This window comes from Nematocida homosporus, assembly GCF_024244095.1.
Source record: "Nematocida homosporus strain JUm1504 chromosome Unknown 2049, whole genome shotgun sequence".
NCBI classification, from domain to species: domain Eukaryota; kingdom Fungi; phylum Microsporidia; genus Nematocida; species Nematocida homosporus.
This window is the reverse complement of record NW_026250640.1, coordinates 1-21947: the sequence shown is the minus strand read 5'-3', so window position 1 is coordinate 21947 and position 21947 is coordinate 1. Positions and strand designations below refer to the sequence as shown.

At 39.6% G+C, this 21947-nt stretch overlaps 11 protein-coding genes across 11 annotated transcripts; 4 read left to right on the top strand and 7 right to left on the bottom strand.

Moving 5' to 3' along the window:
• Positions 1-1172: 1172 nt before the first annotated feature.
• NEHOM01_2103 (vesicle-fusing ATPase) lies at positions 1173-3125 on the top strand (the record flags this gene model as incomplete). The annotated part of the gene is made up of 1 exon (XM_051490981.1): positions 1173-3125. The coding sequence occupies one exon, from the start codon at positions 1173-1175 to the stop codon at positions 3123-3125; it is 1953 nt and encodes a 650-aa protein (XP_051346941.1).
• A 338-nt stretch (positions 3126-3463) lies between these two features.
• NEHOM01_2102 (DNA replication licensing factor MCM4) lies at positions 3464-5665 on the bottom strand (the record flags this gene model as incomplete). The annotated part of the gene is made up of 1 exon (XM_051490980.1): positions 3464-5665. The coding sequence occupies one exon, from the start codon at positions 5663-5665 to the stop codon at positions 3464-3466; it is 2202 nt and encodes a 733-aa protein (XP_051346940.1).
• Positions 5666-5709: 44 nt separating this feature from the next.
• Positions 5710-6321, bottom strand: NEHOM01_2101 (uncharacterized protein; the record flags this gene model as incomplete). Its single annotated transcript, XM_051490979.1, has 1 exon — positions 5710-6321. The coding sequence occupies one exon, from the start codon at positions 6319-6321 to the stop codon at positions 5710-5712; it is 612 nt and encodes a 203-aa protein (XP_051346939.1).
• Positions 6322-6674: 353 nt separating this feature from the next.
• Positions 6675-7616, top strand: NEHOM01_2100 (uncharacterized protein; the record flags this gene model as incomplete). Its single annotated transcript, XM_051490978.1, has 1 exon — positions 6675-7616. One exon carries the CDS (start codon positions 6675-6677, stop codon positions 7614-7616), a length of 942 nt encoding a protein of 313 aa, XP_051346938.1.
• A 912-nt stretch (positions 7617-8528) lies between these two features.
• NEHOM01_2099 (uncharacterized protein) lies at positions 8529-10505 on the bottom strand (the record flags this gene model as incomplete). Its single annotated transcript, XM_051490977.1, has 1 exon — positions 8529-10505. The coding sequence occupies one exon, from the start codon at positions 10503-10505 to the stop codon at positions 8529-8531; it is 1977 nt and encodes a 658-aa protein (XP_051346937.1).
• Positions 10506-11109: 604 nt separating this feature from the next.
• NEHOM01_2098 (molecular chaperone HtpG) lies at positions 11110-13347 on the bottom strand (the record flags this gene model as incomplete). The annotated part of the gene is made up of 1 exon (XM_051490976.1): positions 11110-13347. One exon carries the CDS (start codon positions 13345-13347, stop codon positions 11110-11112), a length of 2238 nt encoding a protein of 745 aa, XP_051346936.1.
• Positions 13348-14208: 861 nt separating this feature from the next.
• On the bottom strand, positions 14209-14739 carry NEHOM01_2097 (uncharacterized protein; the record flags this gene model as incomplete). Its single annotated transcript, XM_051490975.1, has 1 exon — positions 14209-14739. The coding sequence occupies one exon, from the start codon at positions 14737-14739 to the stop codon at positions 14209-14211; it is 531 nt and encodes a 176-aa protein (XP_051346935.1).
• An 11-nt stretch (positions 14740-14750) lies between these two features.
• Positions 14751-16829, top strand: NEHOM01_2096 (fanconi anemia group J protein; the record flags this gene model as incomplete). The annotated part of the gene is made up of 1 exon (XM_051490974.1): positions 14751-16829. One exon carries the CDS (start codon positions 14751-14753, stop codon positions 16827-16829), a length of 2079 nt encoding a protein of 692 aa, XP_051346934.1.
• Positions 16830-17451: 622 nt separating this feature from the next.
• On the top strand, positions 17452-18843 carry NEHOM01_2095 (uncharacterized protein; the record flags this gene model as incomplete). Its single annotated transcript, XM_051490973.1, has 1 exon — positions 17452-18843. The coding sequence occupies one exon, from the start codon at positions 17452-17454 to the stop codon at positions 18841-18843; it is 1392 nt and encodes a 463-aa protein (XP_051346933.1).
• Positions 18844-20061: 1218 nt separating this feature from the next.
• NEHOM01_2094 (uncharacterized protein) lies at positions 20062-21372 on the bottom strand (the record flags this gene model as incomplete). The annotated part of the gene is made up of 1 exon (XM_051490972.1): positions 20062-21372. The coding sequence occupies one exon, from the start codon at positions 21370-21372 to the stop codon at positions 20062-20064; it is 1311 nt and encodes a 436-aa protein (XP_051346932.1).
• Positions 21373-21731: 359 nt separating this feature from the next.
• NEHOM01_2093 (uncharacterized protein) lies at positions 21732-21947 on the bottom strand (the record flags this gene model as incomplete). The annotated part of the gene is made up of 1 exon (XM_051490971.1): positions 21732-21947. A coding segment is annotated over one exon (216 nt), but the record flags the coding sequence as incomplete, so codon positions are not given.

Here is a 21947-nt window from a genome sequence, read left to right as displayed (position 1 = left end):
ACCCAGGGTTAAAAACTTTGCACCTATTTATAGTTTTGGAGCCAGAAATTGGAATTCTAATTAGCCAAATCGACCCTAAAATTACCTAATATGGTAATAATATTTTTCTGGAAAATTGAAATAATTCAGCCTCAATTAGTCAAACCAACCTAAATTAACCCAAGATCAGCATATGATTAGGCATCTCAGGCGTATAGACCAAAGGATTAATAAAGAGCCAATTGGGCTAGTATTGTATTAAGACCTCTTATTGTAGCACAGAATCATTCTCGTGCTATCCTAATTCCATTTTCAGCCATCCATCCATCCATCCAACTCAATCGCAATTTAGTTTTGGAGTCAAGTATGATACTAGTGATTACAGATCCGGTCTGTTTAAATAACCCAAGCGCATAGCATAAAGATATCAAAATCATTGAAATAAGTTAAGTTGGCGTTGAGTTAAGTGGGGTGAAAGTAGTGGTTAGTCTTTACTACTACCAACAAGTGTTTGTAGGGCAAGACTTACGGTTTTGTAAGGTCTGAGTTTGGAGTTGTGTTAGTATTCGAATTATTGGGTCTATTACAAACCCATTCATTGGATTGAACTTCATTTGAAAGGCAGCGCAATGTCTAAACCAACTAACACAGTGCCAATTCAATACTATCCTGGTCAATTTGGTGCAATACCAGTTTGTATCTCCCACATTAATTGGGTTCATATTCGTCAATTAGAGCACCAACAAGTAAGCACAAAGTCAAATTAGCATTATGATGTATTAGGCTATGATAGTGTTATGATAGGTCAAGATTGAAATTGAATTAGAATAAAAACCCAACCAATCCAATTCAACCAAACCAACCCAAACACAACTCAAACACAACCCAAACCTAATACTTATCTTATTTTAACACAGTTTATTATAACACATCCCAATACTAACCCAATTCAACTTAACGCAAATTCCAAATCCAATTTCAAATCCAAATCCAATTCCAATTCAAAATAACCAGGCCTAAACCCAACCTAAACCCAACCAAAATCTATCCTAAACCCAACCAAAACCCATCCCAATCCAAGCACTAGACATCATCTAAATACTAACTCATTACCAAACCAACCCAAACTTCACTTAAGTTGTTGATTGGCAATCTAGCTTTTAGTAATAATACACCCCGCAAAAATAAATAGAATGCAGCGACGTGTTGTGAAGATGCAAAGACATCTATGGGCCCAGAGTAACATGGTGTACGTTTCGGATGATTTTGAAGGCGCCTTTTGTGCCCTTCGTGGTTTTGCCTTCAAAGTTCATAAAGAGCCGCAACTTCAGTCAGGAACAGTCTCACTCTCACAAATTCAACGCAGTCTAGTTCAAGCTCAAGAAGGAGACTTCGTTGATGTCGTGCCAATCGGTATTTCGCGCCGAGCAGTTATTTCTACTCTAGAAATTTCCCTATTCGGTCGGGCCAAAGATGTCCATTTAAAGACGGGATTAGAGAAGCTTAGCCAAGACATTACTACTAGACTAGCCGGCATTCCTTTAACTGAAGGCCAAGAAGTCTACTTACCCATTGCTGGAGAAGAAGATCCAACTAAACACCTTATATTTATTGGGCGGATTGAACACCTAGAAACACTTGACCAGGCAGTTATTGGAGTAGTTCAGGCCGACACTAGAATAAGCATTAAAGAACATCCTGAGATAACAATTTTAGGTCTAGAGTCGGCCCTAACTATCACCTCAGATTTCAACTTCCAAGAGATGGAGATTGGTGGCCTACAAAAAGCCTTTGGAGAAATGTTCCGACGAGCGTTTATTCAGCGTACTTACCCCCCAGAGTTCATTCAGAAGATGGGTATTTCTCATATCAAAGGAATTATGCTTTACGGTCCACCAGGAACAGGAAAGACTTTGATTGCCAGGAAAATGTCAGCCTTATTGCACTCGGCTCCACCTAAGATAGTTAATGGACCTGAGATTTTAAACAAGTACGTGGGACAGAGTGAAGAGAATATTAGGCGATTGTTTGAAGACGCAGAAGCTGATTATCGCAAGTATGGTGAGAAGAGTCCGTTGCATGTAATTATTTTTGATGAGATAGATGCTATCTGTAAGTCTCGTGGATCGTCTAATGGAGTAGGTGATCAGGTAGTCAATCAACTCTTATCTAAGATAGATGGGGTTGAGTGTCTGAATAACATTTTAGTGATTGGAATGACTAATCGGTTAGATTTAATAGATGATGCACTTTTACGTCCTGGTCGGTTTGAAATCCATATAGAGATAGCCCTACCGGATGCAGAAGGTCGATTGGAGATCTTGCGGATTCATACGCGTAAGATGGCTAAGAACTGCTTCTTAGGTCCGGATGTGGACTTGGCGGGGACAGCAGGTCGAGCTCGTAACTTTACGGGTGCCGAGATAACTGCACTAGTTAAGAGTGCGGCTTCTTTTGCTTTGGAGCGTTCGAAGAGAGTTCAGTCGGAAGTGATTATTGGCCAGGCTGATTTTGATCGGGCTTTAATGGAAACGGCTCCGGCCTTTGGAGTCAGTCGACGCCTCAGAATTCCAGAGCCTTTTTATACCTTCCCAAGTGCAGCGGCTGTTCTGGCCTTTGGAGATCAAATGGTGCAACGATTGATAACTGGAAGTTGTCCTAAGACATTATCCGTACTTCTTTCTGGCCGACCTGGGACTGGTAAAACTGTTCTGGCTGAAGCTATTGCTAAGTATTCAGAAGTACCTTTCATTAGAGTCATATCACCACGTGATTTAGTCGGTCGGGAAGAGAATGAAAAGGTGCATTACATTAAGCGCACGTTTAAGGACGCCTACCGTAGTACAGAGGCGGTTGTTGTTTTGGATGATATTGAGGGTTTAATGGACTATGTAAGCATAGGCCCTCGGTTTTCTAATGCAGTCTTACAGGCCATTAAGATCTTTGCTAAGAACCAGGAGAAGTTTAAGGTCCTAGTTGTAGGCACTACAGCTGATGCCAGTCTTATGGAAGAAGCTGGGATTTTGGGGGCATTTGATGAGCACTTGCCAATTCCAGTGATGACGTCAGAGGATGCCGCATGGTTTGCCGAGAATAGTGAGCTTAGGTGTGAAGTTGGCAAAACAATCCGTGAAGTAATCCAATAAACAAATTAGGTTGAATAGTGTATCTTATCTTATCTAAGCTTTGGGTTATTATTAGTATAGTATTATTATAATGTTGGGTTAAGTTGGGTTGGGTTGTGTTAGATAAAGCATCAAGTTTAGTTAATAGTCGGCTTCTAGTATAATCACTGTCAGCTATCTTTGTTTGTATAGTTGACATATATCACCATGACCAAACTCAATACTAACTTAATACTAACTCAATACTAACCCAATGCAATAGAAGTATAACGGATAGTTATCGCAAGAAAATCATTATTCATTGGGTATAAATAGATAAGATAGTTGAGTAAAGAAAGAATGTTTATTAGCAGTCCAAGTTAGTTAGGGGTGGCATAGTAGCCATCAAGTACAAGTTTGCCTTCATCTTGGAGTTCTTCTAAGGTAGAAAGCAGTGATTTTTCGGTTAGGCGGAACTTGGGTAGAAGACGTTCTAGTAGGGCTGGAATAGTCGAGCCTTTGCCTAGAGCCTTAAGAACTTCTTCCTTAAGATCTTCTTCTTGCTGAATAGCGGCAGTAGTCTTTCCGGAATGGATTAGCTCCATGTCAATTCGACCGGTAACTGGATCAATGGCATAGATATGAATAGAGTCTTTGATTAGTCGCATGGCTTCTTCTACATCCTCTGGCTCGACTTTAGATGAGAGTCGCATACGAGCATGCGCCTCACTAAGCCGAATAATACTTTCCAGCTGTCTCGTTGTGGCGGTTACACTCTTGCCATTACCAAGTAGTCTTAGCTCTTGGTAGCCCTTAGATATCTTTTCAGCTGATTCTGGAGTGATCCTGGGATTGATTCGACGGCCTTCTTTGATGTACTGCTTTAAAACCTTAGGATCAATGGGACCTTTACTTTTATCTTCTTCCCCAGCATACAAATCAATGATATAAGAACTAATTTCCCTATCTCGAACCGGATCGATCTTATCAAGTAAAAGACAAACAATATCAAAACGACTTAGTAAGGTCGGTGGAATGTTTAGATTCTCAATAATATTCCGTTTGGGATCATAATTACTGCCAATCGGATTACAAGCCGCCAAAATAGAACAACGAGCATTAAGTGTAGTAATAATCCCAGCTTTAGCCACACTAACTGTTTGTTGCTCCATAGCTTCATGAAGAACACTTCGTGTAGATTCATCCATCTTATCAAACTCATCAATACAACAAATACCTCCATCACTAATAACTAGAGCTCCAGATTCCAAAATATACTGGCCACTATCTGAATCACGAGATACATTAGCCGTCAAACCAACTGCACTTGATCCTTTACCACTCGTATACACACCTCGATCCATTAATCGGTGCACACCCAGAATAAGCTGACTTTTAGCCACTCCCGGATCTCCAGCTAACAACACATTAATGTCACCCCGAAAACGAGCACCATTCAAGGTCTTCGTGACTCCACCAAACATCTGTAACAATAAAGCTTTCTTAACATCAAGCATACCATAAATAGAAGGGGCCACTGAAGCAGCTAAATCATGGTAGAGCGTCTTACTATTACGCAACTCTTCAATCTGGCCAAGAACATCAAAGCCATCTTGAGATTCCGGAGTGTGCGATAGCAAATTGAAACTAACCATTTCCAAGTAAGTATTGAATGAACTTTTGATTGTCCGGTGCAGATAGTTCAGTTTCAAAGGCACAGCCCGATAAATCCCAGAAATCTGCACCTTATCTCCAGGCACTAGCTTATCAGTCAGAATAGAATTAGCAATCACTGTAATGGTTGAAGGAACTAAACCGTCTTTGGACATTTCAGGGAGTTCTTGCAACTTAATGATCTGCTTATCCTGGAAGGAAGATAGCGAACTGTCCATTTCCATAGTAAACTTTTCACCACAAGCACAATCAACCGGCTCAGAGATAACTCCACGCACGACTTCTGACTTAACTGAAGCCTGGCACTTGTTGCAAACAAAGATAGCCGTAGTAATATCTGGAATTATACTACTAGTCTTAGTCACCATCCCTGTAATTTCAATTAAAGTATCAATATCACTAGGCATAAGATCACGAATGTACTTGGAGTTCTCAATGTTGTTAAGAATGATTTTGATATGCGGAGCAGCTGAAGGATACCTTTCTAAATAAATATCAGTAACGGCAATTTCCAAAAGAGGAAAAATCTCAACTGGATAATGAAGTATTTTGCTATGCAAAGAAAGATACTTATCTGACTTGAGATGAGTACAATCAATCTTTAAAGTTGTTCTTTCAACCTCGTGCATTTCTTCCAGCATGGATAAGTATGGAGTGCGGCCATCTTCGGTCGTATAAGATCGGATAAAGTCTTTAAACTGCTCGATTGTATCATGAATGTTAATTGTGGTTCCCCAAACCACCCGGACGTTCTCCTCGGTCTGTGCTCTGATTGGTTCAACCAGATTTTGACAATTCTCGGTGCTGAAAGAAGATGTGTTTTTGGTGGCACTGAGGTACATTTGACTGGCATCTTCGAAAGAAAAGGCGACTGAATTGGGTTCTCCTTGGGTACTATCGTCAGCCATAAGAAATAATGAAAATCGAAATCATGAATCCATTTATTACCAGATTAGGGAAAAACTGGTCTTAAGAGAAGTAAAGAAAGGAAGCAAATAAAGACAAATAGGGCGCCTAGCCATCTTTTGATTAGAAGACTTCGTTTCTTGCGGCGTAGGATTTCTTCGAGTTCAACTAAATGGTTTTGGGAGTATTCAGCTGAAAATTGAGTATCATAAGAAGTCTGGTCAATTCTTTCATTTTGGACAGTAACTACAGCTTCAATGAATTGGGCTTTTTCATGAAGGCGTTCCATCTTATCGGCTACGTCTTTAATGTCTTGGGTTTTTGGAGGGAGTTGGGGTTCTTCAATGGTGGTGGATTGGGAGGGGAGGGATTCGGTATGACTTTCAAGACAGTTTTTGAGACAGACAAGGCAGTAGTTGTTGCCAGTTGTGGCTGTGCTATTGAGGGAGTGCCACTGGTCAACAAGTTTAGTAAATTCAGATACTTCGTCTTGGGATATGTTAGGATGCAGGGAAATAATGCTTTGATTGGTGCCAATCAGACCTTCAGAATATTCAGTTAGTTGCTGCTTGCGCTTTAAACAGGGATTCTTGGCATGGCGAATAATGCGCAGGGTATCTTTTAGGGCGCATTTGTTGCTGTAGAAGGCTATTTCCATGTGTACCTGGGATGTACGTGCTTTATAGATTGGGTTTCATCTTGTTTGTTGCCATGGCAAAAGATACAGTTCTGACGTAAGCCAGGTAACCAATCATTATTTGAATTGAGTTGGGGTTGGGTTGTGTTGGGTTGTGAATGGACTAGTTGAGCTGAAACAACTAAAAGTAACTCTGGTATTTATTGTGGAGATTCAAAATAATCTTGGTCGCAATATCAACTGGCCCAAACTTTCTTTCGCCGGAAGTGAAATCAACCCTACATTCATGGAGTTGAATTGGAATAAAGACTATCAAAATGATCGTGCTGTTAAAGGTTAAAATGTTTTGTATCTAGCTTTTGGGCTTAATTGTAATGTTGAAACTAAATCTGACAATGAAAGATATTGAACAACTAATTCAGTATAAACAAGGAGATTCTAGTAGACCCGTAGGTCTATCTAAGCTCCAATGGCAGCGACTTCAAAGGAATGCAGAGAGGTTTCTGCTCTACAATAACAAGTTGTACTACGTAGCCTGTAGCACAGAAGGCAAGAACCTGCTCGAAGTAATCGGCAATGATGACTCTGTGAGACTAAAGAGCCTCGTCCAAGCCCAGCACATCAAAGAGAAGCATGCATCGACAAAGAATGTTTATAGATTCCTGCGAAAACAGTATATGGGCTTCACTCGACAAACTATTCTCAGAATAGCTACCGATTGCTCTAGATGCAACAAGCCTCCTCCACCAAAGCAAACCATTCCCCTGCTGGATATTGAAGATGTGCCGCCAAGAATGCACTTGCTAATTGACTTTATTGATATGCGCTATTGTGCCGAAGCAAACGATGGATATGGATGGATTTTGACAACTATAGATGTTTATTCTAAGTATCTAGTGGCTATGAAAATGAAGCGAAAAACAGGCAAAGCTGTTGTTAAACAGCTGCAACAACAGTTTGCTGTGTTTGGTTGTCCATGGATAGTAAAAAGCAACAATGACCCTGGGTTTGTCAATGTTGGCGTCATCGCTTTTATGAAGGAGTTCGATATTGAATACAGGCACGACTCTCCTCGGCCTCCACAAAGCCAAGGTAAAGTGGAGTGTGTTAATCAAAGTATAATTCAGGGTTTGTTCAAGGATAGATCAAGTGACAATCCCGATCGTTGGATTGATCAGTTGAATGATGTTGTTAGGTCCTATAACGAACAATGGCATCAAGCCATCAACAATACGCCTATTGACGTGTGTTATGGCTGGCCGATGACTAACGGCCGCCCACTCCAGGATGAAGAATGTCAAATGGTTTATGACTAAGAAATCGAACGAATGTACTCTGGCGAACAGAAGGACACTGCCCACTGGCTTAATAGCAATTCAATAACACTCCAAACATAGTGCTTGTGCTGGTAAAGATAACTCCAATACTAACCCAATGATAGATGCCCTGCACCAGCCAAAGTACTTGGTTGCAATGAGCCGGGTTAGAGATGTATATATAAAGGTAAAAGAGCCCGCACCCAGAGATAAGGTTTTAGTCGTCAAGCATTATAGCAATAGCATTAACAATAGACGATGGCCCGGCACTAGCATGTACTTAACGAACTCCGAAATCATACTACGCGGTGCTGGCAAATACAACCGGGAGACAAAGCACAAAGACAAAGAGACATGAGCGCGGCTGGATATATTATTACTACGCACTGATCAGAAGGAATAAAGATCACTTTTAAACTATTATACCAAGTTTATTTATATCTAAAGAGTCTGATTATATACAAGGACTAGCTTAGTAGTTTGGGTTGAATTTATTGATTGTGCGGGTAAATTCTTGGTCTAACAGGGATTAGTATCTAGCTAAACAAGGTAGATTTTATTCGCTGAAATATCTTCAGATAAGAAAAGAAGATTTCCTTTGGATTGATAGATAATTTCAAAACAGTCGCCAGATAATGTGAATTCAAGTGAATCTAGCAGGCCAGTGTGTATTTTAACCTAGAAATTGTTATACCAGCTCAATAAGACATCTTTATTACTTTCAGCTCCAGCCACCTCAAACCCCACTCCAGCTTAACCCAATACTAACCCGAGAATGACAAAAGTCACTTTCAGTGAGTTTCAAATCGGACTTTCCATCTTTATTGAGTTAGTATTGCGTTGGTTGGGGTAGGATTAGATTGCGTTGGTTGGGGTGGAGTGGAGTGGAGTGAGATAGAATGTATGCTAGGACTAGCCAGGGCGCTGGCTTTGGAAAAAAGCGTAGACTGTATCTAAGTAGTCTCTATCTTGATTGATAGTTGTGGATAGTCCTTTCATTTTCTGAAGATGGGCCTCTGCAGCTGTATCATAGGCGCGTTTGTGAATGGCTTCTTCAATCAGTCGTTTTCGGGCAAAGTACTCGACTTCCGGGGCAATAGGTTGTTCAGACGCCAGGGCTTGCTTAATGTACGGAGCTACATCTAGAGTTGGAATGGGGGTTAGTACGCGCAGGAGTTCTTCACTCGCTTCTGGATGTTTAGCAGCAGACTTAAGCATAGTTTCTATCCAAGCTGGAGCAACTTGATTGGTCTTCTGGTAAAAAGCAGCGATAGCCGCAGCTGCATACTTGAATTGCAAAAAGGAAGAGCCAAACGTAAACAGACTATTGCAATCTTTCACAAAATGCCGGGAGTAGATTTTCACCCGGGCATACAAAGTCTCCAATAATTCATCAATCTTGCCCTGTTGTACTAGTACTACTTGAAGAGCTGAGTCAATCCGTTGGTCCGGCTGATTAAAGGTATACGAGTATTTAAGCACGCGTTCGGCATCTTGGTACTTCTCAGTCTGCATAAGAGTAACTGCCGTTAACAAAAGAGTCTCATTATCTACTACTTCAAAAGGACACTGCTGCAAGACTTGAATAGCCTCTGGTATTTTACCTTCCAGGAGTAAGTGCGTACAAAGAGTCTTGGCATACTTAGCCGTTTTCAAAAGCGAGAAAGCCTCATGTAGAACAGTTGTATCGACTGTTAACTTACCAAGAGTATATAATAAAGTGCCTAGCTCAATACGCAGCATAGTAACTGCTTCACGGTTAGATTTAGTATTCATAAGAGCCAGCAGAGCCAAATCGGCCACTTCCTGATTCTCTAACTTATTTCTTACCTCAGCAATCTTCTTGGTTAGTAAAGGCACGGCCAACTCTTTCTTCTCCGCTAAACAAAGAGATTTGATAAGTAAGTTCAGTTGATTGTGCTTTTGAAAATAAGTATAAGCACTACTATGTGATCCAACTGCAGTCAAAGCCTGGGCATAAAGCAACTCTCTTTCCTGCTCATTACAAGGACTGTCATCTAGTTGCATAACGTACTCAATAAGAGACAGTCGGGCTAAAGGTCTGTTCTTAATCGTTTGGGAATAGACTAACAAAGCTGCTCCATTCACCTCTTCCAAAAGAATTCGTTTAGCTAATGCTTCCGCCCGGGCTTGTGACTCTTCATCCGAGCGAGTCACTAAATACTTAGCCACCAGTACTAAGCACTCTACTTCCCTACTTACTAGTCCATAAACCAAATGTGTTTCTTGTGGGAAGAGGAAGTATCTATCATTAGCTGGAATTTGTCCCTCTAAAACTTCCAGCTGATTAGTATTCGGTACCTTCCCCACTCTTTTCTCTATAGCACACTTAAGGATGGGAGCCTCCTCTACTTGATTAGCATACATCTTAGCCGTACCCCCAATAAAGACCCAATGTAAATCCAAAGCCTCTTGTAACAAAGTAATAATCTCTTCTATCTTTACTGAGTTATCAAAAGTCTCTACTAACAAAACATTAATCTCCAACTGTACCAAAAGCAAATCAACCAACCTATCTCCAGATGCACCAGCACTAGCCCTTTCCAAAAGTTGCAAAGCCTCTCTAGCATATCCAGCCAGTCGAGCCGAAGGTTCCGTAATCGATTTCAAAAACAAAACAAAGATATCTTTAAACCATTTCAATTCAGTTTCAATCAACCAACCACTTTGCCGCACAAATGAAGTAAAGAGAACCAAAAACTCCTCAATATTACTCGGTCCCCGCACAATAGAGGCTTCTAGCACCTCATAAATACGTTCTTGTATCTCCACAGACAGATCACAGTTATGATAAGCTTGCAAAGTAGCAACTACTTTTTGTATTTCCAATAGAAATTCAGATCTAGCCGCACTATTCAGTTCAGCCATGAAAAACTTTGCTATCATCCAGATATGTATTGAACTGGATTAAGTTATGTGATGTTATGTTATGATATGTTTTGATATGGTGAGTTTTGATGTGTTTTGATATGATATAGTAAGTTTTGATAAGTTTTGATAAGATTAGTTTTGGTAAGTTTTGAATTTATTATTAAGATAAGATAAGGTAAGTTTTGAATTTATTATTAAGATAAGATAAGTCTAATACTCAATCCCAACTCAATACTTAACTAACACGTACTCTATTAAAGATATTCCTTGAGATAAATAGTGTCATTTATTGAGTAAATAAGAGTGTAAATGAGGATGACGTCATCTTAGGTTAGTGTTGGTATTAGTAAGTAGTAAGTAGTAAGTAGTGAGTACTAAGTAGTAATCAAGTTGGTAGTATTGGCTAGTAGTTGTATGACAGCATTACAATAAGTTAAGATAAGATAAGTTTTGAATTTATTATCAAGATATGATAATTTGAGATAACAACTCAAGATAAGATATCTCACACAACACAACATACGAAATCAAAACAAAATACCAACTAAATATGAAGGTAAAGTTAAAAGACTTTATTGCTAGTTTAGCTTAGCTTAAACACTTAAGCAGCTGGGGCAGCCTCGGCCTGAGTAGTTTCAGTTTGACTAACTTCAACTTGACCTTCACAGTCCTTTTTAATGCCAGTTTCAATATAGTTAAAGACTTTAGAGGCAAAGTCACCTAAGTTCTCAATCGGGTACCCACAAGCCAATAAAGATGTCTCATAAATCAACTTAATACCACTTTCAAACTCACTGTCCTGACCCGCATCAAACTTACGTTTCAGTCCCTGGACAATCGGATGGCCCGGATTAATCTCAAAGATCTTCTTCGTCAAGTACCCAGAAGCAAACATAGGATTAGAAGCCTGACCCGGCTGAGTACGCATAATATGCTCCATTGCTCCCGAGTAGGAGTACTTACCACTCTTAATCGTACAAGCACTCTCTACCAAATCACCAGATAGAACAACCTTCTCAACTCCTTCTCCTAAAACAGTCTTAGCCTTCTCTACAAAGGTCTTATAATTCTCCTCCTCAGCTTGCATATCCTTAGTCTCACCAGGTAGTTCTAAACCATCACTAGTAATTCTTTGGAAAGGCAAGTCATTGTACTTGTTCAAAGCCTGAATAGCAAACTCATCAATTGGTTCAGCCATGTAAAGTACTTCGTACTTCTTGACCTTCTCCAACATAGGATGTCTCTTCAACTCGTTTAAACTAATACCCGTTAGAATATAGATCTGTTTTTGTCCTTCGGCCATACGACTAACGTACTCATCAAGAGAGATAGGTTCTTCACTCTTAGAAGAAGGGAAGTACAGGAACTTAGCTAGTTTTTGCGCAATATCACTAGATTCCTTGTAAATACCTAGTTTAATATTAGTTGCACCGTGTTTGTAAAATTTCATGAAGTTTTCCTTATCTTTAGATAAGTCTTTGAACATATCAATAGTTTTCTTAACTAAAACCCGCTTAATCAAGTTCATAACTGACTTACCTTGAACTACTTCTCGAGATACATTCACTGGAATGTCTTTAGAACTAACTACTCCATGCACACAGGACATCCATTCGGGTACTGCTTCCGATAAGTCACTAGTAATAAGAACATTCTGAACGTACAACTTAATATTGCAAGGAGGTTTACTTCCCCTATCAAAAACACCATAAGATGGATGACTTTGTAAGAAGAGTAAAACTTGCATTTCAATATCACCGCCTTCAATAAAAGAATGGTTAACAGCAATATGCTTCTCCCAGTCGTTGGATAAAGTCTTGTAAAAACTCTCATACTCCGCTTCAGTAATAGTCTCCTGACGAGGATTTCGTGACCAAATGGGAGCTTGAGCATTCAAGTGCTTGTACTCACCTTCAGTATAGGTCTCTTCAACCTCTTCACTCTCCTTCTCTTCATCAACTACTTCATCGGCCTCTTTAATCTCTCCATCCTTATCTTTATCTTCACCTTCCTCCTTAATCTCTTCTACTGGCTTATCAGTATCTGGTTTAGGTACTTTTCTGGTCTTTTCTGATAGGACGTAAAGATAGATAGGATAAGCTACAAAGGCTGAATGGGCCTTAATGATATTCTCTAACTTAGTAGTATTTAAGTACTCTTTGCACCTTTCGGCAATATGAAGGACAACTGAAGTACCTTGAGGGACTTCACTATGGTACGGAGCAATAACAAACCCACCCGGTCCTCTACTACTCCAGATATAAGGTACATCTTCTTCCTTTTTAGTAATCACATCTACTTGATCGGCTACTAAGAAGGCTGAGTAGAATCCAAGACCGAATTGACCTATTAAAGCACCCATATCCGGATTCTCAGTATTAGCAATCTTCTTTTTGAACTCTTTAGTACCACTAGTAGCAATACTACCTAAAAAGTTGATTAAATCGGCTTTACTCATACCAATTCCGTTATCAATAATTGTGATTGTGTTTTTATCACTATCTGGGACTATTTTAATGGCTAATTCTTCATTGCAAGTACCTGAAACGTAAAGAGATCTTTTTCTCTTATCAATTGCATCACTAGCATTAGAGATAAGCTCTCTTAAAAAATAATCTTTACTGGAATAGACTGAATTAATCAAAATACTTAATAAACTATCGACTTGCGCATCAAACTTGTGTTCTTCTTCTTCAGAATTGTTAACTAGATTAGAATCTAGCTTTGGGGCTTCGGCAGAATAAGTTGGGGGCATTTCTTGTTTGATTTCTTGCATGACTTTTTGAGTTTCGATATCTAGAGATTCTTCATGTTTATGTTGGGCTTCTGATTGTTGCATGAGACTGTGGAAATTTTGTCATTATATAGTTTTACAAATTCTGGAAAATTCCAGATTAGATTAGATTGCATTAAGTTGTGTTTTGGTTTAGTTTGGTTTGGTAGGGTTAGTATTGAGTTGGTGTTGAGTTAGTATTGAGTTAGTATTGGTGTTGGATGGGAAGGAGATGGTATGCCTTGTTTAGGCTATATCATGAGTTAATGTAAAAGAACATAAATTAGTAGTAGTCTTGAAATTTTCCTTTTTGGGTAATTTTTACTAAATATTGAATTGGGTTAGTATTGGGTTGAGTTGGGTTAAGTTGAGTCGGATTGGCAGTGGTAATACTAACTAAACCCAACCCAACCCAATCTTAACTTAACTTAACTTAACTTAATAGTGGCTATCAAAAGCTTTGTGTGAGTGTCCTATTCGGAGTAGAAGAGAAGTGTTAAAGGATAAAAGTTTAGACGAGTTGAAGATGGGAAAGTGACTTTATTATTCTGGTCAGACCTACTTAAGTTAGTATTGAGTTGAGTTGGTGTTGTATTAGTATTGAGTTGGTGTTGTATTAGTATTGGGTTAGATTGTGATAATAAAAGAGTACCTGTACGAGTAAGACTTATAATTGGTTAAGATCAATTTAATATTTGAATTTAGCAAACAGCTTAGATAGTGATCTAGACTAAACCTCTTATACAGATATCTTATCTTTGCAAATTATTGGGTTAAAAATCAAAATCTAAAAACCATCCAGCTTATCTCAACTATCATTTTTATATACCAATTAACTCAATCCCAAACCAATCCCACTTCAACCTAACCTAACACAACCCAACTCAATACTAACTCAACTCAACTTAACTCAACTTAATGCACTATTTAGTATGGTACTACTTGCTGTATGTTCTTGAGGGTAAGGTTAAGCACGGGGGTGTGCTTGGCATGGGAGAGTCGCCAGACCGCCGGTGAGTCCAGAACTAAGATAGTATCCTTCTCAAGCTGGTGTACTTCTTGTACACTCGGATGTACAGAACAGACTAACTCATCTGTTTGATCGGCTAAAACCACTTGATCGGCCAAATGATCTTGTAAAGGTACCTTAATATAAGCAATGACTAGTCCCGGGCACTTCAACTGATCAGATTTACGAATCGTATGTAAATCAACTACTGACTGCTCAGTATGCTCCTGTTTTACCGCCAGAAGTCTAGACTGAACCGTAGGAAGCACTGTTTGCGTACAAACAACCGGATTAGACTCGGTACAACTGATTTTTCTTAAAGATAAGTTTTGATTTTGATTTTGGGTTTGATTTTGATTTTGACTTAACCCAATAGGGGATTGAACAACAGTAGACGATGAATTAGATATCTTACGACGCTTTAGATAGCTTAATACGTCATCTAGCATAAAATATTTTTATGTATAGCCAGGATATACTTGGATATTCGGTTAAACTTCCCGTTAAACCATATCCAGCCCAAATCAAAACAATGGAAACAATTTTGGCCTGCTTAGAAAGAAGTGAGTCCGGCATGGTAGAAAGTCCTACAGGTACAGGAAAGTCTTTTAGCATCTTAGCAGCAGTCAGTGCTTGGATTCAACGCATGAAAACCACCCAAACATCTGGTCCTGATGGTTCCACTGAAGTAGTTAAAGTTTATATCTGTTCGCGCACACACCAACAAATCAGTCAACTCATTGAGCAACTTAAGAAGATCCCAAATCCACCTTCTATGTCCGTACTAGGCAGTCGTAAACACATGTGCTTAAACCAAACTGTACTTAGAGATAACAAACTAGATCTAGATAGTGGTTGTAAAAACCAACGGAATAATGCCGGATGTACTTTTTATGATAACAAAGATAAGGTTGAGTCGTTAAATGTTGGTGTATTTAATATTGAAGATGTCAGTAAGTACGGCCGTAAAGAATCGGCCTGTCCCTACTACGGTGTACGTAAACTAACCGAACGGGCTAGTCTTGTCTTTGCTCCTTATAACTATATCATTAACCCGCTTATTCGTAAAGCACTTAGTATTAACTTAGAGAGTTCAGCTCTGATTATTGATGAAGGACATAATATTGAAGATGCTTGTCGTGATGCAGCTTCTATGGAGTTAACTATTCCTTTATGCAATATGGTACAACGTAAAGCAGCTGAAGGTATTGCTGAGTTAGCAACTGGATGTGATGATAGACGGGATGAATTGATAGGGGATTTTAGTGCGATTAAAAACATTGCTGATACGCTTATCACTTATATGGAAGCTAAAGCAGAAGAGATAAGAATGCTTAGTCAGAATCAGTCGGGATTTAATCAGGAGGTGGAAATAGCTATTGCTGAGCAGGAAATGGTAGCAGAAATGGGTAAAATGGGTTTATGTCCGGAAGCAGTAGCTCGACTAGTCGATGCTTATACGAGTCTTTCTCAACGCGACTTATTAGGACCTCGTGAAGGCCAAGTTCTTTCCCAGATCGTTTTTGTTGCCCAGAATATGTTGACTCCTGGTGAAACTCGCTATGCTATTATTACGGCTGCTGATAAGTTGTTATTTAGTTGTTTACATGCGGAAGTTCTCTTTAGGCCGATTGAGAAGATGGCTCGTTGTGTAGTTCTTTTATCGGGAACTTTAACTCCTTTTGAGCCGATCTGTACGGAGTTGACGAGTTTTGAGCCGGTGTTTAAGCACCAAGTCTTAGCCCCGCATGTAATTGGGAAGAATCAGTTGTTTCCCGTTTGTATTACCGGGAATGGCCGGGAGAAGTTTATAGGAACGTATAAAGGACAAACTCCGACTTATTTTATGGAGATAGGGAAGATTATTACGGAAATATCTAAGTCTTTAGGCCGAATTGGTGGTGTACTAGTATTTGCACCGAGTTATAGTTCTATTGATAAGTTAGCTAAACAAATTGGGGAGGTGACTGTTTATCGGGAATCAACTGATATGGGTATGTTTGAAAAACAGTTGAGTCTGTACAAGAAGAATAGTAGACAGGGATTTTGTGTCTTCCTTTGTGTTTTCCGGGGTAAAGCTAGTGAAGGAGTTGATTTTCGTGATCATGAATCCAGAGCTGTGGTGGTGGTAGGTATTCCTTATCTTAGTATTACTTGTAAGTCTAATATGTTGAAGAAGGAGTACAATAATCAGTACTTGCGGAAATCGGGTCAGACTTGGTATGAGCAACAGGCCTATAAAGCGGTTAATCAGGGGGTAGGGAGATGTATTCGGCATAAGGAAGATTGGGGGAGTATTTTTTGGTTAGATAGTCGTTATTCATTTACAAGCCATCGTAAAATGTTATCTGGTTGGGCGAGTGAATCAATGCAGGTTTTAAGTAGCTGGAATGAGGCTAAGCCGAAGTTTACGGCCTTTCTTAAGCAGCATGTTTCGGGTGTGGAAGTAGAGACTAATCGTGAAAACCTTCCTAATGGTCCCGATCAAGGAGCAGGAGTTAAGCGACGGCCGGGCAATCTAACTAGATACTTCCATTAATGTTGTAATCAAAATCAGTGTACTATCTTTGAGTTAGTTTGAGTTGGGTTAGGTTGAGTTGAGTTGGGTTGGGTTGGGTTGGGTTATAAAATGATGAGAAGAGATTAGATTAAGCTGGCATTGGGTTTGATTAGTTGGTTGGTTACAACTCTTAACAACTCAAATCAATAAATATTGATATAACTCAATTTGATAGAGTTAAGTTTAGATTGTGTTGAGTTTGGATTGTATTGAGTTGAGTTTATATTAGATTGAGCTATGTTGAGTTTAGATTATATTAGATTGAGCTATGTTGAGTTTAGATTAGATTAGATTAAATAGTAAGTTTATTATGTTTAGACTCGGTAGTGGGATGTTATTAGAGATGGTGGAGCTACTCGATGATTGATTTGGCTAACTTCAACTTAGCTTAATTAAGTACTGCTTTGATGTCATAGTAGAATTTATTGCATCATTTGGCGTCAAACCAATATAATTATAGCAGTATTTGACCGGAGTCTGGCCAATATAGTCCTAATTTTTGTAATTTGATATTTTTGTGAAACGGATTGGAATCAGAATTTTCATTGTTTTCATATTACCCAAAAAGGAAATATATATACTTTGTTTCTTGCAAAATTTTATGACATCACATTCAATCTTATTACAGATCGACCTTTCTGATTTTGATAGCCAAGAAGAAACCTTGGCAAGCTACTTGGCCAAGGCCATTGCCACTCGGCCGAAATCGGTTCAAAACCAAAGCGAAATCCAATTAAATGCGATAGATAAACCTATGATTTCCTTCAAACGAAGAGACCACATGACTGTTCAGTCCTACATAGCCGGTCTGACACTTATTGAGCCTCAAAGCGATATAAAAGCAAATGCGTACGACAGTTCTAAGTATGAGACTTTAGCCCATGCATTTTGGGCTATCTACTTAGAAAAATCTATCAATAATGCTATCGGTACATTGGATGAGAAGACATCAAGAAACCCCCAAGCCGTTGAAAAAGTAGTTCAAAATGTTATTGATAAGATATCTGATCCCAAGAACACAGAGTTTCGTAAAAAGATAGAAGCTTTAGAGACTCACATCCATTTGGGAGAGTTAGAGTTGATTGAGTTGGCTGAGAAAGAAATGGAAATGTTCGGTCAACAAGTAACTATTGGTAGCTTAGGAAACCGACAAATTGATGTTGCCTTTGAGAACTATGCTGATGCTTACTACCAAATGAAAGTAATCTTTTACAATCAGATTCTCTATAATAATCCAAAATCTGATCTGGCTGGTTCGCCTGAACACCAGCAGGCTTTCGCTCAAGTTAGACAGGCGTACTTAACACACTTATCTACAGCCAGAAACACCTTCCATGAAACTCTTAACCGGAATATAATGGGTGGATTCTTGAGTTTAGTGCCATACCTCAGTATGTTTAAGCGCTATATAATAGCTGGTTTTATGATTAAACAGGTGATAGCGGTGCAACTTTTGGTTCTATTTATCATCCAGCTTATCGCTCAGGGAGGTAGCAGTCCGATGAATTTACATCTGGGCAATGAGATAGGACCTTTCACGGTGCTAACTGCCTTCTCTATTTTGGCGTTCAACTTAACCTATGTGCTTCGCTCTGATCTGCCAAATGTACTGAGGTCTTCCAAAGTCTTCAGTACTAGACGCAAGGTTATGTTGGTGGCTAAATCACTACTGATATTCTTAGGTCCAATTTTGCTGGGTGCGCTGGGCGCGCTGGCTTGGGTTTTAGTGGTTAAGAGTGTGCCTGCTGAAAAATTAGCTAAGCTTAGTACTCAACATCTAACTGTAGGTAATGAGCTCGTATGCTATATTATGTTGATGGTTGGACTGATTGCTTACTTCATTTGGACGCAATTTACTACTGTTCTTAAGTACAAACACTCAAAGAGGAGAAGATTACAGATAATGACGGCTGTGTTAATGGGATATGTAGCCTTCAGATTGCTTCTAGTTAATAACTTTGCTGTTGATCAGTTCCCTAAACTTTATCAATAAGTGATTATAAACGTTGAATTTCCAATAAAAGTCTTGATTAAACAATCTAACAGTTTGTTATGGTTTTATTGATTGGTAGATTTACAGCTGATGAGTGATCAAAACGGCTGTAAATAATTGGCTTGTTTTGGAGTGGTATAGTTGGTGATTTAGTTTGGTTTGTGGTTGATATTAAAGTATGGATAGCACGGGTGTAATGCTCTGATTCTGTTGGTTGATCTGGCTTAGTATTGGATGAAAGTACAAATGAGTGCTTGGGCCGGCTAACCAATTATGATGGCCGTTTGGCAATTAAAGTATAAATACCGAGGCTGTTGGGTGGTGGAGAGGTAAATTGGACAAGGGTTGTGTTTACTGGCGCTGTATGAGCGAATACCCGCAGCAATCAATCCATTTATGTAGGTCTTGTTCAATAGCTTCTTCTCTTAATGTAATGTGAATAAAGATATTCCATTAGCTTTCGTTTCTAATTCGGAAGAGTTAGTATTCAGTTTTGTTTTAAGTGATTGGCTTGGTATTAGTATTGAGTTGGTATTAGTATTGAGTTGGTATTGATATTGAGTTGGTATTGGGTTAGTATTAGTATTGAGTTGGTATTGAGTTGACTTAACTTAACTCAATTTAACTTAACTTGTTGTGGTTTGTAATTCTGTACTGTCAAACTGAGATAGAGCTGTCATGTGAGGTATAAATAAAGCCGTGAGAATCATTCTTGCCATAGGCCAGATGGGTTGCATAGAGAGAGTAGTCGGCACATCTGGTCTATGGCGCAAACCCAATCGGAATGCTTCCTTTCGACATAATGCACTGAGACGAATGTGCTGAATACCAGCGATGGGGGCGCCGAGTATTAGAGTAGTTATCCCCAGACTGGTCTAATAAATATCTATTATGAGTAAAGCCAGGAGTATAGGCCTTTAAACAGTTTGTGAATGCATGAGGACATTTCAAATCAACCACTTTATTCATTCCGGCGAGTTTGTGCTGTACTTAATCAACGCAGTTAGTAGGAAAGTGTAGTAAACAGTGAATAAGTTTGAAGAATGAGTGAATTCATTGAGTTAGTATTAAGATGAGATTAGTAATGGGTTGAGTTAATATTGGGTTGAGTTAGTAGTGGATTGGAATGTGGGGAAGGGTTGTTGAGTTGGTCTGGTCACTCTGGAGATATGTAATGTAATTAACAAGTGCTGAGTTAGATAAATCAATAGGAAAGCGTTAGCTGTGCGGAGGATTGGCTGTATTGTCCCACCTATCAAGATGGCCGTGGCCGTGGTGGTCTGGCCAGCGGGTAGGAAGAGGTCCGGGCTGTCCCATAGCATAGATTGGAAGATGACTATTGTGGTGGTGACCATGAGAATCAATTGTGTAATTACCTGGCTGAACATTATGGCAGTCATGATGGCCAATGTGGTGAATGTTATGATGGTCATGGTGGATATGGTCGTGATGGACATGAGGGTCGTGGTGGATATGGTCGTGATGGACATGAGGGTCGTGGTGGATATGGGGGTCGTGGTGGTGATGAATATGGTGGTTTGCACAGTGTTCGGGCCGTGAACTGGGCGGATGTCCAAAGTGTGAGTATGGAGGTTCTACGAGCTCATAGTCATGATGGTCAGATTCTGAATCAGATGATGTGTTGGATGCTGAGTCGGAGTCGCTCTCATATTCATGGATGTGGCAAGGGGGGTGTTGAGGAGGCATTTGGTAGATGTAGAATGGTTGGGGCGGTACTTGATAAGTGTAATTGTATTGTGGCTGCTGAGGCGGTACTTGATAGTTGTAATTGTATTGTGGTTGTTGAGGAGGTGGTGGTACTTGGTAGTTATACTGGGGTTGTTGTTGGAATGGTACCTGGTAATTAAAAGGATATTGCCGATTTTGGTAGTTGAAGGTAGGTTGGGCTTCTTCATCGCTATCATCATCACTCACTTCATCGCTATCATAGAGGGCAAAGTTATGCGGCATAGGTGGGCTCCTTATATCATACTGAGCACGCGACGGACCTCCGGGTCTATTTAAACGCTTATTAAGATTGAGTCCATTATATAGCCTTGTCACTTCGTCCATCTCATGCTGGGATCTAGACATATGCTTGTGCTGATTATTATTGCGTTCATGAGTTGAATTGCCTTTACCAGAGCCATTAGTCGCGCCCCTATGCATCCTGCGATTAGTGTGTGACCCTTCTGCGTACATAGCACTTGGCTCCGGGGGTTCTTTAGCCTGACTACGGTTCCATAAGAATTCCTCCTTAAAATCGTCAAAGCCTTGCAATCCCGATTTAATTATTGGCCCGACTAACGGCAAAGTAACTAAGTATCCAGACCCCTTTATCGCACCAAGTAAAAGACAAGCTAAAGTCGCTGCATGCCAACTATTAAACAAATAGCCACCTAACAAAAACACCACGCCCAAAAATATCAAACTTGTCTGACCATGCACTATCAGCAAACAATAAGCCGATGCCGTATAGATACCAATTACACCAAGTCGAATTGTTGCTTCTCTGTATTTTGGATACATACTCCGCCCCTCCTCCTTCAATATATACTTTTCCAAATCACGCGGGTATTTTCCCTCTATCTATCTTCCAACCATCACCTCAACCTCAAAAGTCACAACCTAAATCTCCAAATACCCAAACAAGTCCCATTTTATTACCATCAAATTAAGATAAGCCAACAGACTAACTCATCAACATCAACTCAATACCAACTCAATACCAACACATTGTAGCAATAAATCAACTCAATACTAACTCGTCTTTATTACAACCTCCCCAACCATCTCACCACTCAACCTCACATAACCATCTCACCACTCAATACTAACGCAATACCAACGCAATACCAACTCAATACTAACACAACCTCACTTAATACTTACTCCTGCATGGAATACCCAATCCCAGGTATCTTTTCGTGTTCAAAAGCCACACCCTCCTGCTCGCCTGAAGTACTTTCGGTGGTCGGTCTTGATCGAGCCCAAAACTTCACTGTATTATCAACCGAACTAGTAGCTAATGTATGCCCCACCGGATGAAAGTCCATCGACCAAATAGTCTTATTATGCGCATCAGGAATAACCCTAATTGGATA